Source organism: Amia ocellicauda, chromosome 9, assembly GCF_036373705.1.
Source record: "Amia ocellicauda isolate fAmiCal2 chromosome 9, fAmiCal2.hap1, whole genome shotgun sequence".
Classification (NCBI taxonomy): Eukaryota; Metazoa; Chordata; class Actinopteri; order Amiiformes; family Amiidae; genus Amia; species Amia ocellicauda.
Window position 1 is genome coordinate 19,816,042 of NC_089858.1, and position 16,349 is coordinate 19,832,390.

The following is a 16,349-nucleotide window of genomic DNA, read 5'->3' on the forward strand; positions in this document are numbered from 1 at the left end:
CCTTATTTACAATTAACATCAAATTAAACCGGGCTTCACAAGAATGCTACCATAAAAGCGTTGTTGTATTTTTTTTAGCAGGATTGGATTTTACTCAGGTATAAGTAGAAAATATTAATCCCAGTTTGTCAATACTCTGAGATCCTTCCTTTGTGTGTGTGTATATAAATATTGTTCTATTAATAAATATTGTTAAATAAAAGTCACTAATGTATGAAGGATAACTTTTCAGAATTTGTTGACATCCTTTTGGTGTCTTAACCCACTGTTTTAAAAGTCGGTTGCTGCGGCTTTTCAGTGAAATAATGGAGTATTACTTATGTCACTGGAAGGAAGGAACGGGTGTTGAGCTTGTAGCATAGTGTTATATGGATATTAATTTCACTAGTGATGAAAAAGAGATATTGAATTTTATTTTAATTTTGAAAGTATAAACGGGTTACAGCAGACCACCAGCCAACGAACCAGAATCAACCAAATATTAAAATTCTTTGCTTATAAATATTTGCTGAGACCTTATAATTCCTTTGCTTTTATGTTTAGTTCTGATAATTACCTATAAATTGATAAAACCTGACTGTAAAGGTTTATTACTTGTGATACAGACCTCAGAAACTTTATAAAAAGAGGGAGGGGGAGAGGGGGGGTAGCTATACAGAACAATCTCTTGATAATTAACAGCTAGATAAACAAAACATAAATTTCTATATTGCATTTATTTGGACTACCACTCAAATATGCGTGAACCATGCTATTTTAATTAAAAGATAAATCTATGTGACACTTTGCCTCAGAGTTAATTATTCAGTATAGTATAATAAAAATAAAGCCCATTAAACATGCCTTCCACTGTATTTCTCCATTAACAGTAAAACTGCTCACACTGGGAACATTTAAAATTCTGAGGGGTTTTTTCTTTTCTTTTTTTCTCGCTCATTGTTCCCATTTCCCCCACGCTTCCTGGCCTTTCTTCTTCAGTTTCTAACTCTCTTCCTAACGTAAGCAGCTGCTGCGAGCAAAACTCCTGTGAAGAAAACATTGGATACAGATTTTTTTTTTTTACCAGAAATGAAATGACAGCTAGAGTATTCCTACTGAGATTAAGTATCCATTAATGACCCTCCGCAAACATATTGTTACAGGTGGTGTCCATAAGAAAGGATAGCGGTTTAATTTAGTTATTTTTTACTACGCACCACTTATGTGTTGCGAAAAAACTGAAAAGACTCTGCTGGGGAAATAATCCAACTTAATTTAATATCATTAATCTTAATGGTTTTCAAAACAGGTCTTCATAACATTTACAGAAATTAGCTTTACATAAAGTGTGCACAGAAGACTTCCACTGTGGTTTTTTTTTTGTAGGTGATGTCATCATTAAATATATGATACCAAGGAGAGTTATCTTTCAAGTTGGAAGCACTGACCAAGCGGGAGGGGTTTCTGCGCACTTCTGTAGAAACCCAATCGAAAATGTCACTCTATCAAAGCTGTCATTGGCCCCTGGGCACGTCACTCAGAACAGGTTCCTTCCCGTTTCTATAAAACATGACGTCAGTGCAGGTTTGTCCTCTTTTGCCATTTCGCTGGACCCAAGAATGTGAACTTTCTGTGTCTGTGTGTTGCATTAGACCTTAACAATTGCGTATTTCGGCTGGCTGGCTTCACTAATAGTGTTGTTCACCACCGTTTCGCTACATCTGTGTCTCTATTGTGTGTCTTATTAATTATATTTATAGCTAATTTCGATCCTGTCTGTCAACAGACCGGAGCTCCAGGTGCGCATTCGGTTTCAGTTTCAGTTCACAAATAGAGCATTTAAAAATAATAATCATGTTAATATAGTGCCATGTATTATCCAATTGCTTGCTGTGTAGGTTTTTTGTCTAAAGGGGTTTTCCTGAGGTCCTCTGCCCATCTGTCTGGGCACCGACAGTGGGTGTAAATTGGCCACGACTTCCGATCCGCTACAGCTTGCCTGAGCCCCAGCCTCCCACCGGGCGCCACCGCAGTCGCCGCCATGCCTGGAGATCTCCCACTCCGGCGAGTGACAGTTGGGGTTCGGTGGCTCTGGACCATCGCCTCTCCCCGAGCCCCTCCATCTCCTGCTCCAGAGACACAGCTTCGGAGACAGCCGCGCCTCCTGCACCCGCTTCTCTGTCTGCATGTGCTGCTGCACCTGCTGCCGCGACCACACCTGCCACGGCAGCTTGCCCACCAGGGCGGTGATTCAGAGGGCTGTGGACTGCTTGCACATCCCCTGGCCCTCTGACCCCACCCCTCCACACTCCAGGTCCGAGAGGGAACACCGGCCGCACCAGCCCACAAGGGCCCTTCCGCTGCTGCCAGACCTCTGGGACGACCTGAGAGCCACCAGGCTTGGGCGGGGGATGCCTATGACAGAACTGCATTAGCTGCGCTAATAGGTGTATATACTGTTATGTCCAGCTGTGGCTACTCAGTTGACAAGCCAGCTGTGTGTTATTCAGTGGGTCTGTGGCCCCGCTCCTATAGGATCAGGGGTTCACTGCCACGTGAATGTGCGGAGGGCGTACAAATTGCTTGATTGCCTGCTCGCTTGCTCGCTCCTAGATGCTCTTGTAAGAGGAGGGCGTAAGAGTTGACCTCTGTAGCCCCGCTTTGTATATGCTGATTGCAGACAGTTCCTGGTAGAGCGTGACTCGCTCCTGGACAGCCTAGGTTGGCCCCAAGGGGCCTCTTTTGCTCCTATCTGGAGATGCATTGCTGAGTTCCCCTAGCGATCGCCTCGGGGCAGGCTCCCTTATCAGCTCGCTGCCTCCTCCCTTGCGACGGTTTTGTTATACAGTAACCCCTCCCCCTTGGGCAGTGCTTCCGACTTGAAAGATAACGATAGGTTGCGAATGCAACCCCGGTTATCTGAAAAAGGTTGCATGGGAGTCCTGCTCCTGGCAAAAGAGGACAAACCTGCGCTGACGTCAAATTTTATAGAACAGGAAGTGAGAAGGGACCTGTTCTGAGTGACGAGAGCAGGGGTCAATGGCAGCTTTGATAGAGTGACATTTTCGATGGGGTTCCTAAGGAAGTGCACAGAAAACCCCTCCCGCTTGAGCAGTGCTTCCTTTTTCAGATAACTGGGGTTGCATTCGCAACCTATCGTTACAACACTCCAGGCTCTGCCTTCTGTTAAACTTGATTAGAAAGTCAAGAAAGTGGTCCCAATGATAATGAAGCCTGTTTTTTTTTTTTTTTTTTTTTCAAAATAGCCAAGGAGCCCAAAAAGTAAATATCTAAAAAACATCTACCACAGGGCAGAAAAGTGTAATGAACTAGATCAGTTTCTGAAACATGAAGGCAACATGGCAAAAAATGTTCAGACAGGTGTTGTACTTTGGTCTGGAACCAGCAAATACTTTCTTGTATTTTGTTGCTTTCGTTAGTTTGTTTAGAATGTTTTTGTATCAAAAGACAACCTGCAAAACAAGAGCTTTGTTTGTGACAGTATAGGTGCCCTTGTTTTACAAGTCATAGAATTGTACAGGTCACTATTTGTATTGTTTTATTTTATTTCTGCAATACAATTCATGAACAAATTAAAATCAATGTGGATGCAGGCTGTTTTCACTACAGTATCTTAATACAAGGAGTCATAATCTCTCATACAGAGACATTGACAATGGCATTTTTAAGAAGATTCACCTTATCAGTACATGCTTGTTTCAAGGACAGCTATTTGGTCAGTCCTTCTTATAATTTAATATTCCATCAGACAAAAATAGTACTATCTTGTTAACATCAAGAATGGAATGTTTTGTCTTTTTCGGTTTAAACAACTAAAGGAAAATATAACGTTTTTATTTTTTTCCTTTTGTTTTGCTGACATCATGAATACTTCAGAAGCAGAGATTTGTCAGAAGCAAAGTCATGTCAGTAATTATGTTTTGAGTCATTTGTTAGTTAAATGTAAAATAAGACAAACAAAATGGTGATCCTTTTTTCAGAGGTAGAGGTTTTATTGCGTAAAACACTGGATAAAACTGTACTGCTTCAAAGACATTTTAACTTCTAACAGCAGAAAGAAAACAGTCATTTGCTGAAAAAAAAAACTTAATACCTCTATACCAGAATAAAGTTCTGTCAACAGGTGTATAATAAATAATGACCAAGAATAATCCTTAAATACAAAGTCATCTACTTGTTATAAGCATAGCAACAAAATCCTCTACTCTACTGTTCTCAGCTCTCCTCCAAGATAGAAATATTCTTCATGTAGGAATGTAGACAGTATTATGACCAGTATCACAGACTACAGAAGTTACAGAGAAAAAAGTTGACATGTTTAGAGTTTGAGAAGCATGATGATATTCAGAATCTGACAATGCATCACTGCGTCTGTCACTTGTTTGTATTATGATTTACAAATATTCTGGAAAAAAATGGGTTTACGTCAGAGGTGGCGAAGGTAGGGACAGTAGCACCGGACCATATGGAATCAACGAACACTTCACAAAGAACGGGAAATGTTTCCAGTGTCACAAACAGAATTATTGCCTGTCATATCTGAAAATGCTTAAAAGACACAGAGGAATACTGAAAGAGCTCAAAAAGTGCGAGAAATTGAATGTTTTTTTTTGTTTTTTGTTTTTTTTTGTCTAAGATACTGAAGGCGGTGCGCACACACACACAAAAAGCAAGCGGCTGACACAGTCACCAAACACAGTAGTGCAGTTAAAATCCTAAAGCTTACTACAGTCATAAAGTACTTTTAATAACATTGTGACCCCTCAGATGGGCTCATAGAAACAGTTGCATTAAGTTTATCAACTCGATTTAAGTAAGGCAGTGAGAACTATACTAGAAAAAGAACAAAACAAACAAACAAACAAACAAAAAACAATAAAGCAGCTTGCGTTATGCCAGAAGGGTCCTGATTACAAACTGACCTCATTTAAACTGTAACTTCACTCAGATGATGTCCTTTTTTAACCAGCATATGCAAACCTTTTTCTTCTTCTTAGCCTGAGATTTTTCTCCTCTAATCTCAGAGTTATGCTTAGAATTTTATTTACATTGATTGCAGTTTAGTATTTCTGTAAACTGCTTTAGGCAGAGCTGAATTTTTTAAGGCCCAGGGGTTTTAGTGTATGCTCCCAGCCTGCATGGGAAGATACTGACTTTTTCAAAGTCTGGATAATTTCTTTTATCACAAGACATTAATACTTTTCTACCAATGCAATAAAAAGCACCATATTTTCTTTCTTTTCTTTTTTTTTTGCCTTTAACAAAAGGAAGTACAATAAAAGACAACGTACTTTTTACTGCTTTTTTCTAGCTGATTTCATAGGCTCTGAACCTTTTATTCTATGGATGTTTAAACAAAATGAAAAGAAAAAAGACCCATGTCAGAAAAAAAACTAAAACGAACAAAAACAAAATAAATGTGTTTATTATATCCTCTCAAAAAACTCCTATATGAAAATGAACATACATTTGGAAATCCAAATTGTACAAAAGCTAAAATTTGTAAAAAATATAGAACAAATTTATGTTTTACAAAAACAAAGAAGAATTAGGTAACACACACATTTATATTAGAGACAAAGAGCAGGAAACAAATATTTTCTTTTTTAGCTACTTCATAAGAGCTTAGGAAGATAGTCCTGCATTGTGTCTTCTTCACTTATAAAAGCGAACAAACAGAAATCTGACTGTTTATGGAAATTCCTTCATTTGAGTATGGAGCGAAACTCACTACAAAAGAAACATTCTGCTTCTAACTAGTGCCTCTCAGAGTCAAGGCTGCCTAGTTTAAGCACTATACAATGCTTATATACACCACTACTACATCTTTAAGGAACAGCGAGACCTACTTCATCATCATCAACAATAGGAAAAAGTACAAATATCTTTCCCTCTCAATACTGCAAATTGATCACCAGAAAGAAAGAATAAACAAAACTACTCAAATCTGCATGCCATCTCTGCAGATTAATGGATTCTTTTAATATTCAATTCATTTAGCTATGATTTTTTTTTTTTTTTTTTTAAAGAGAAAGCAAATGTATTATCCATGTCCTGTTTAACACAGGTCAGTACTGACCCTTTGCTTGCGGGCCAGCTAAGGTTTCATTTATAGTGCAGTTGCGACACCGCCTGAATTGATTTCTTCTGCTATGACAGCTCCAGTCAGGCTGGCACCATGGCAGTCTACCGGCACATCTCATTACTATGCTAGGCAAATGACAGCAGCTGGTGTCATGTTATAAAGGTGTTTTCAACACTGAAAACACAGCCCCTCGATCTTGTAGGCATCACTGAATCGTTTATACGTATCATTTTTCTGGTAAAAGCATTATTTTTGGGACAAAAAACACATTAAAGATTTAATGTCCTTTTTTTAATAACAAGTTAACGTATTTGCACAATTTTTTATGCAACTTAAATAAAAAAATGTTTTGCTCTGTTTTTTTTGTTTTTTTGTTTTCTTTTTCAATAGTACTATCTTTCTACTAGCTAAACATTTTGCCAGCCATTTCACAGGGCTGCATTTTTTTTTTAAATCCTCTACTGTTGAATTTATGTATTTATTAATTTATATTTATTTAGATGCATTTTAAACATTCAATTCTTACTAAATGTTTGGAATGCAGGTAAAATATCCACACCCACACCCACACAAACCCCCCCCCACCCTGGTTTAATGCTTATTTGAAATCGTTGCCATTGTTGTTGTTGTTGTTTTCGCTCCAGATGTTATATAGGAAGTGTGCTGTGCTGTTTTACTCCTGGACTTGTGTGGCCTCCACAGAGGGGTCTCCTGTACTTCCACAGGTCATGCCATTTGCGTCTTCAGAATTCCCAGAAGTGTCCGAATCCACCCGGGATCGCTTGAACCGGCGATCAGGATACTGACTGTTGTCAAAAGGCATGCGATGGACACAGAGCACATGGGTCTTCAGGTTTCCTTTCTGTGAGGCACTGTATGGGCAGTATCTGCACTGGAATGGCCTCGTACCTGCAGGAAAGACAAACATGAAAAAAAGAAAAGTTGCTACATTCAATTTGTTAAATTAGGGAAGAAATCTATAACACAAGTCACTGCTCACTTTACGAAAAGCTTTAAAATAGGAATAATGGATAAACACGTCAATTTAATTTAAAGAGGCTTGCATTTGTTTATATTTAATACAATTCAGTCAAATTCTGCTTTGCTGATGCCCAATACTATGGCATAGGTGGGCCAAGCAATTTAATTAATTGTAATCAGTCAGTTTTGAATATACAATACTACATTCAGGCATTGGTCATAATTCTGATGAGTCTCATCGATTCACTAAAGTTTTTTCTATTGTTATTATTATGTTGATTAAAATGGTCATCAGATAATAATTTAATGTTACAACACTGGAAAAAACAATAAAACTTCATAAAATATAACTTTGTACACAAGAAAATAAAATGTATTGTTCATACACACACATGCTGTGTGTGTGGAAAATTGTGTTTTTATAGGAGTTGATGCTAAAGGCATAAATATTCTCTGCAGCTTTAAAAAATTACAATGTCTGCACAGGACACATACAGATGCAACACAAAAGGGACTGTTAGAAGTTTCAGGTTTTAAATGTTCCAGTTGTCTGAATTTTTAGATAAGCGAGGCAAATACGCACAATAGGAGCATTTTATTCCTGTGCGGTTTAATTTCACAGTCTTTTACATTATGTTAAGTCTAAGAAGCTGATTTTCTTATCCTATTTTACACTTAAGAGAATGAATATACCCCAACAAGTCAGCTTTACTGCACGGCTTAAAGTAAATACAGAACGGGTTCATTTGTATTGTCACTGTACTGTACAGTTGAGGTAAAGAGGACATTCATTTTTAATTCTGTATAAATAATATATAAATATGTACACAGGCTAGGGTCAGTGAGAGTAAGGGAAGAACAAGTGTCACATTGTTTACAACAGATGAACTAGAAGAAACAGAAATGTTTTCCACCCTGTACCTCGACAATGGTTATGTACAAACAAATTGCCTGATATTAATATAGTAAGGTTTCCCATATTCTGTTGTAATAGTGCATTAGGTTATAGTGGAGAGATATCTTATTAAAAATTCACTTTGCATTCTCAGAACAAATTGTAAAACAGAGCGAAGGTTGGGAAAAGGCAGAAATGAAACCTCATTCTCCGGAAATCGTGGAACAGCTTCAATTTAATGATGTACACATGACGAATTTTTTCCAGATCCATGTTAACTGCCATTTTGAAAATACTATTTTTATTTCTTCTGGTGTAATCAAGTCAATAAATAAAAAACAAAAACAACACATAAGTAGGTAGATAAAGTTTTCACCCTAATATATAATGTATATATTGACAAATACAAAACTGAGAGCTTGAAATGTACCAACAAATAAAGCTGTGGATCTATAAGAAATAAACACGCAAAGAGACAGTCCAATAATAATCCTTTTCTGTATAAATCACTGAGCAACAATGAGTGAAACAACATTAACACTGTTAACAGAACAAGGATGTGGAATTGTTCAATATTGTTAACTGAAAATATGTAATGCATAATACAAAGAAAATGAATGACACAATTTTCATTTTTCTTAAGTGTCTGTGTCTGCATGTGTGCCTATGTGTGTATATGTAGTTTGGGGTGATCATGGGAGGGCTTTATGGCTGTCTGTTATTGTTTAACACAACTGAATTAATATGCACTCTTCTGATCTTGGAGAATAATCATAAAATATTCAAACATAAATTCAAATATATATTAAAAAAAAATCGAATGTACTGTCTTCATATACGGCCATTATCATTTTTTATTAAACATCCTCTCTTACAGGTTAATGAACAATTCATTGTACTTTCATTGTATAGTTCAAGAGTGTTTTATCAAAATGCTTCACATATAGCATCACAAAGTGCCACAACTAAGATGCAGTGGGTTGAGGAAACTTGAAACTCATTTTTCTGGTACCTTCGAGTAAAATGTGGTGGAGATAAATAGCAATGCAATGCATATTGCTTTAAAAGATTCAAATTGTAGGAAGAAAAAAAAAAAACATTAAGAGAAAACCAATAAAATCTCCTAGCTTGTTTTCAGTTTGATTTTTTTTAAATCCCTTTAAAGAATAACACAAAAAGACAACAACAACATCGGGGGGAAAAAGAAGAAAAAAAACCTTCCTCTTTGCCTGTTCTACAAAGCCTTCTTAAAATGAAAGGTGTCAGATTTAGCTTTTTGTTCTTGGTGTGATTCTAAATGTATGGCTGAGGAATGACAGATGTCTGCAACCAGCTGCAATGAAGCATGCTAAAGTTTCCGTCTAATCCACTTACTTCACTGCAGTCACATAAACCAAAACAAATGGGCAGCGTCTTACATTATACAAAACATGCCAGCATTACTCTGTTGGATAATGTAGCTGATACTCCATATTTTTTTGTATTTTTTTTTCATATATATAATTTCTTCCAGTACAATAGAGGCACATCTCCTTTATTCAACAAATGCTTTTCCCAGAAATGGCATCAATCCTTCCAATTGTATTTTGTGCTGCCACCTCAATCTGCTCTTATTTATTTGTGCGCAATTTCAGCAAACAATGAGACCTCAGGTATTAGCCCTCCCAGTGGCAAAGATTCACTTTCACATTTCCATCTCCACACAAGCATTGGCCGGTATTGTTTTGAAGCAACGGCAAAACGAAATAAACTGAATAGACCGAACATCTTTGCACAACTCTGTGGCTCTCTTGTTGAAAGCTTGCCACTGGCTAACAATAAAAAGAATAAAATAAATAAAAAATAAGAAAAATTAATTATTTGTCCTATTTTCATTTATCTGGCATTATCGCAGCCGCCTAATTAACCCCCGAAGGCCCTGTGTGAGGAGATCAGAGGCCAGGGAAAACTGGAGGAATATGACATTACTTCCTCAAACAGCCTGCTACCCCATACAGCTTGTACAGCAACAACCTTTTAAACTCTCCCTCCTCCAAGCCTTGTACAAGAAAAGAAAGGACACTAAGTCATGTGCTTCTCTTTCCCTGCCAGCAGTCGCAACAGCTGTGAAGCATTCTTTCAGCACACATTTATAAAAAAAGATGTGTTGGATTTTGCCCGTGGCACAGTGGAGTACAGTTTCTAGCCCTTTAGGCTAGAACAATAAGCGCAAAGAGGAAACTCTAAGATCCTCCCCCCACCACACACACACACACACCCCCGCCCCTCCTCTCCCTGATCTAACTTCCCACTGTAGAAAAACCACTCCAATAACCTCATACTGTTTCCCCCTGGTGTCTCACAAGCGGTGCTGCTTTGGCAGGGAATCAAAATTACTCTTATATAAATTCCATCTGATGCCAGCACTACCATCTGTGAGTGAAAGAGCTTCACCTACGTCTGCCGGCAAAAGCCACTCTCCCCGAGATGAGGGAGGAAGGAGAGAAAGAGAGGGGGAGACGGAGAGAGAGAGAGAGAGAGAGAGAGAGAGAGAGAGAGAGAGAGAGAGAGGGAGAAAAAAATTGATTAATTTGCAGAATGCTTGTGATTTGCTCATATATTATTATAACTGCTCATCAGCACATGACAAATTCCCAGCACTGTGCACACGAACCCGCTTGGTTTCAGCAGTTTTTTTGTGTGCTGGCACCTGACAGACTGCTGGGCCACTAATGACTTTCAGATGCTTACAAATAGTAATTCTATCTTCAGAATAAGAGGAAAAAGCTGTAGGAAAAAAAGAGCAGTTAGTCTGTTTAATTTCCGTCCTGTATATTATTTTGGATTAACCCCTTGTGCGGGCTGCTTGCTGGTGTGTCTTGCAGGGTTTCCAAAAGATGTGTACTAATATTCTGTTGGTGAAACCTGTATTGTAAAAGCCTAAGGTTATAAATAAAATAAACACTTGGTACTATATATAGTAGCTGTGTGTGTGTTATAATATTTTGAAAACAAAGAAGATAATATTCCTCTGAAGTGATCGCATGTAGTTTGAAAAGTTAACAGGCTCAAGTTATGAAAAACATATACCAGGAATGACTGTGATACTGTTCATACAAATGTATATATATATATATATATATATATATATATATAAAGAATGTTGTCTATAAAACACCTTGAATTCAGTTCTTGAAAGAAAAAAAAAATCATAGTCTCATAAGGAAAAAAAACACACAGAAGGTGTAAGCAATAAAATGCGATGCACCATCTGTCCACGAATAATAACCTGCAAGTTCTAAAGACTTAGAGATTACTCAGCAAACAACACGTCCAGACACACCACATTCCCCCCTGAATATTAGTATGCACTTTCACACTCTTGCTGCAAACTAGAATGATTGGATTTGGGATACAATTTCTATCATTTCAGGTATGAACCATCCCATTTCAAAAAAGAGCAAACAGCACGCTTTGAAAAATGTGTCTTTTGAATGAAAAAAATGTCGTTTTTTATTGTCTGCTTTAATGTCTCACTGTTAAGCTTTAATGAGAATGTAACAACCCATTAGTCTTCTTTATAACCTTTAAAACCATAATAGGTGAGATGTTAACAAATATATTCAATTCCAAATGAGCAGATATTGGCCACAGCTTTACAAAGATGATGCTAGTATTTTTATTTATTTAATGAGAAACTCATATAGCCTAATAGAAACAGTTGGTAGCAGGATTCAGAACAATATATATTGTGGAATCCAAGAAAGCCAAAAGCTACACATGGGATGAAATCTCAAGTTAATTATTGCACTAGCTTATTAATAGCGATACCAGAAGGACCTGTTAATAAAGACTCAAAATAGTATTTCTCCCCCTCTTCTTCATTGTATTCCACCCAATCAGACTCTCTAATTATGTTCTTTCTGTTTATACAAGCACATACAACCATTATCTCTCTCTCTATATATATATATATCTATCTCTCTATCGCTCTGTGCACTGGCTGACTGTATTATATGCACTAGAGTTTAAGTGCCAGTATTTGGAACTCATAAAATGTTGTCATGTTTGTCTTATGTTAAAACATTTAAAACACATTGTAATCATTCCTTAAACATATGTTCAGTAATAATTATAATAAACATAATAATAATAAGCATAATAATTATAATAGAACCTGTTGACTATAAAAAAAAATGTTTTGACTTTCCTAAATTGCTTTTACTTAAGTGTTATATGTTAATAAACTTAATATGTTTCAAGTACATGTGTTACATGTGTAACAATTTAACTGTAGAATCCTTAGTGTGTAGGAGTTTTACCTTTCTGTGGCAAAGTAATAAATGAACAGCTTCTTGTGCTCGGATTGGCTGAAAGAGCCCTGAGCTGAGTGTTAGTATAGTATATTTATCATTTGATGAATGTGATTTGAAGTTGATTCAGCAGGACCTACAGGAGTTGTCTATGGTTGCAATGTTGGTCTGGGGACAAAAAGTTCATGAACATTCATTTATTATATTTTGTTTATTTATTTATTTCATCCCAGCAGACCACTACAAGACTACATATTGTGCTGATCTGTCAGGCTAGACTGATAACAAATGTTATAGTTGGAAATGGTGGCACAAGAATAAATGTTGCAGACAACATAAAAACAAATGTATTTTTTCGGTTTGTTTTAATTAAGCAGTTCAATCACTAGACAGCTAAGAAACTTTTTAAACAATCCAACTCCAAGAATATACGTAACACCAGCAAAGTAAATTATTTTATGCATTAAGTATAGCACTGATAAACATGTATTAAAACAAATTATAGAATTATGGTGATAATGAGAAAAAAGAGCAAGGAATACTTTGGAAGGAGATGTGTGACATACATTTATTTACGATAACCCTGGGAAAAAGACAAACAAGTAGGAGTGAATGTACAAAATGTGTTGGCTCGTCAAATTATGCACGCCAGGTGTCTGCCAAGGACTCAAAACCAATTAAAGAAAAGGGAAAAAAAAAACATGCCGATCATTGTAATTATATAAACACTAGCTTTCTCGTGGGCTTAAAGAAAAATCAAAAATGTTTCCAATAAAACTGCAACTTTATAAGCTTGATGGATTGAACTATATTACCATACCATCAGCAGAATATAACATAAAAAACTTATAATATAACCCCATAAAGACTTTCTTAATTAAAACTGGCTTGGAGGTATTTATTAGTGTCTTTTTATTGAAAGGAATGTGAAAGAAACAGATTTTAATTATTACCCAAAAGGAATAAAATGTGTATTCCACCAAAAATATCGGGCAACAACACGGTGCAAAACCATTTACAGGCATTGGTTTTAGTCACAAGGCACTTAAGGTGCAAAAAAACAAAACAAGTCAACAAACAGGATGCCGAAAAGAAAATCTACTTAAAGCTTTGCGGCGTACTCTTCGATAAACTATGCAAACGCTATCAGCTGTGAACATTGTTATTTACTTATTTAGTATCCTCTTAAATGGTAGACTTAAAAAGTCCTCATCAGAAGACAAAACTGAGAAAAAAATCCCCCATAACTTCTCTGGTCCGGAGTGTCTGTGTATAAGATGGTTCTCTGCAATCTCTGTGCTCAGTTCTCCCCTTGCTGAAGGGCCTATTTGTCTGCTTTAAGTGAAATCACTCAATTCTCAAAAGTCAGTGGAGGACTTTAGAAGGGGGAGGGATGGGAAAGGCCGCTACAAATAAGTTCCATTAATCAAAAACCAGAGTCTAATGTAACTAATATTTTACAATTAGAGGAGACAAGATGGAGCTAAAAGCCATCTATCTCTCTTACACCACATGATCATCGATTCATAATCCGAAGCCTGAGAGTCGCACAAAGATGCATTTACGAGGAAGGGTGTGTGTGCGTGTGCGTGTGTGTGTGTGTGTGTGTGTGTTCAGGGTGGGGTGGGGGATGGGGGGTGGTGTTGAGCAGGAGATAATGAACATGATGAGAAAGACGGCTGAAGGCTGAGGAAAGATGACAGACCGCCTCAATGGTGACAGATGACATAGAGCCGAGTACTGATACCTGACAGACAGCAAATGATGACTGCAGCTCTTTCCCACCACTGTGATCCTCAATTATCTCTATGGGGCCATGAGAGCACAAAAGAAGCTCGGCCCAGCTACTCGCTACCCATCACAGCCGATGCTGACATTTGGCCGGAGTACCAGGCGGCTCTCCTCTGGGCTGGCGCTCTCTCTCTCTGTCTCTGATCTTTTTGTGTTTTTTTTTTGTCCGACACTTCTTTTCTTTTTGTTTCATTTTCACTTTTTCTTTCATTTTCACCCTATCAGGGGTTCTTACAGACCACAGATGTTAATGTCAGGGCTCACAATTACGTCAGGTTAACATGGATTCTGTACAGTTTTGCAGTTTGGTGCTAATAAAACAAAAGGCTTAACAACACCAATATATATTTTTTCTTTCTTTCTTTCATTCTTTTATTACTTTTCTTTTTTCGCCTTCTGCTATTCTCTAATGCTGCCACCTTCTGGAACAAATGGCCTGCTTTCTATTTCATTGTATTGTATTGCGATCATATTTACGGTACAGGATTAAAACAATGTATATTAATTTCCCCCTTTCAATGCTTTTTAAAGTTTAAAGGGTCTTTAAACTCAGTGCACTCCCATCCTTTTGAAACCTTGGGAATCATGACAATTTCTTCCATCCCAAAGACCTTCATCAGTGGAGTTATAAGAGTTTTAGTGTTTTGTATGGTTATGTAAACAACAAACAAAAAACATATAAACTACATGTCATATATTGTTTGCAAACATGTTATAATTCTGCAGACAGTGAGAGGATGTATGCACCAGCCATAAACGCAATAATGCCAATGAAGTGACTCTCTACAGCATAAGCATTACTGCTGGAAGTATATGAGCAACCCCCTGTTCATTCCTTTTTAAATCCCATAAACTCAATATGAAACACATTATGCTACAGTGATTATAATTTTTCACAATCAATTTTTAATCAAGAGTATAAAGTTGTGAGATTCTCCCTTTATATTAAGCTGCCAAATGGCCACCAAGCTTCAAATAGTTTTCAAAAATGTTTATTGTCCACTGGCGTCCGGCCATTATGCAAGGATTGGCCATCCAAATCACTGTGTTTTTTAATAAGGACAAGACTCTCACTGTACATAAAGCTTGCATGAACGGCAGGGTTTTCTTGATACGTTTTTGTGTAAAAATGCAGTCTAATTAAAAGCTAATTCTATGAAATAATCTTCAATGTATATATCAGATATATCGATATATGATTTTAGAATAACTGTTTTGCAGGATATATAAGCAATTATGTGCCTTGGAAAATTGTACAAAATTCACAATAACAGAAGCCAATTATTCCTGGTTGATATTTTAAAGTTGGTCTTTAGCTCCCTCTTGTGGCAATTATCAAAAAGTGCTGGAAAGGACCTGCAATATGGAGGAAAAATTAAATACAGCTGAACAAATGAGCATGAGGACAGGTTCAACTAGGGGTCACCATCTGCACAGTTACAACTGTTGGCAGACTTGAACTGAGCCTCACTATCATCTTAAACACATCAATTGTTGTACATATTGCCCAGCAATATGGTACAAAGGGAAAGGAATGGATTTGGAATATACATATATAGAGAGAGATATATATAGATAGATATAGAAATAGATTTATATATATAGATAGATAGATAGAAATGTATGTGTTTGTGTGTGTATGAATAAATTAGAAACTGTCTTTATACCATAAGGTCAGTGTTATGTTTGCTTTGAAAAACACATATTAAATACTATTATTTATTTATTAATGTATTTATAAATGATGTGCAGCAGAGCTGTTTTGTCATTCAAAAACAATTATTTTAATTGTGACAGCAGGCTCAGTGACAGTGACAATAAAACTGAGATCTTTCATTTCCTGTGCTATGTAAGAAGACTTGAAGCTTTGCAAAAGCACATCCACTTTCATATCAGTCACTGATGTTACATACTTAGGTGTGCTAATGAAGTAAATTAACATGCAAATTTATACTAAACTGTACCAAATTCAATTCAAACTCCTCCTAATTTTATTTAAATATAGCTAATACATCATTACTCAATGTGCTATTAAATTTATAATGGCAAAAAAGCTATATAGTTACTTTTTCAAGATGTTAGTTTATCGGGAACAGATTTGCACATCACACATGCTAAACATCTGGTATTCTGAAGTTGATTCATTTAGGAATTAGTCACACAATAACCTCAGAAGTTTAGCTTACCATCAAAATAGTTTTCTCAATTTTAGCAATGAATTTATTTTCCAGAAATTATATGAAGTTCCAATTCAGTGTTGCCAGAAAAATACCCAAAACAACAAAAAAAAAACTAGTAGAATTTG

General features: G+C 36.6%; 1 protein-coding gene across 2 annotated transcripts in view; it reads right to left on the bottom strand.

Annotated features, from left to right (window-relative positions):
- Positions 1-6,672: 6,672 nt before the first annotated feature.
- Positions 6,673-16,349, bottom strand: part of znf536 (zinc finger protein 536) — a 161,431-nt gene continuing 151,754 nt past the window's right edge. For both annotated transcript variants that reach the window (XM_066713679.1, XM_066713680.1), the window contains exon 6: positions 6,673-6,994. In XM_066713679.1, the coding sequence (XP_066569776.1) occupies positions 6,759-6,994 (236 nt within the window). In that variant the 3' untranslated portion in view covers positions 6,673-6,758. The remainder of the gene's footprint in view (positions 6,995-16,349) is intronic.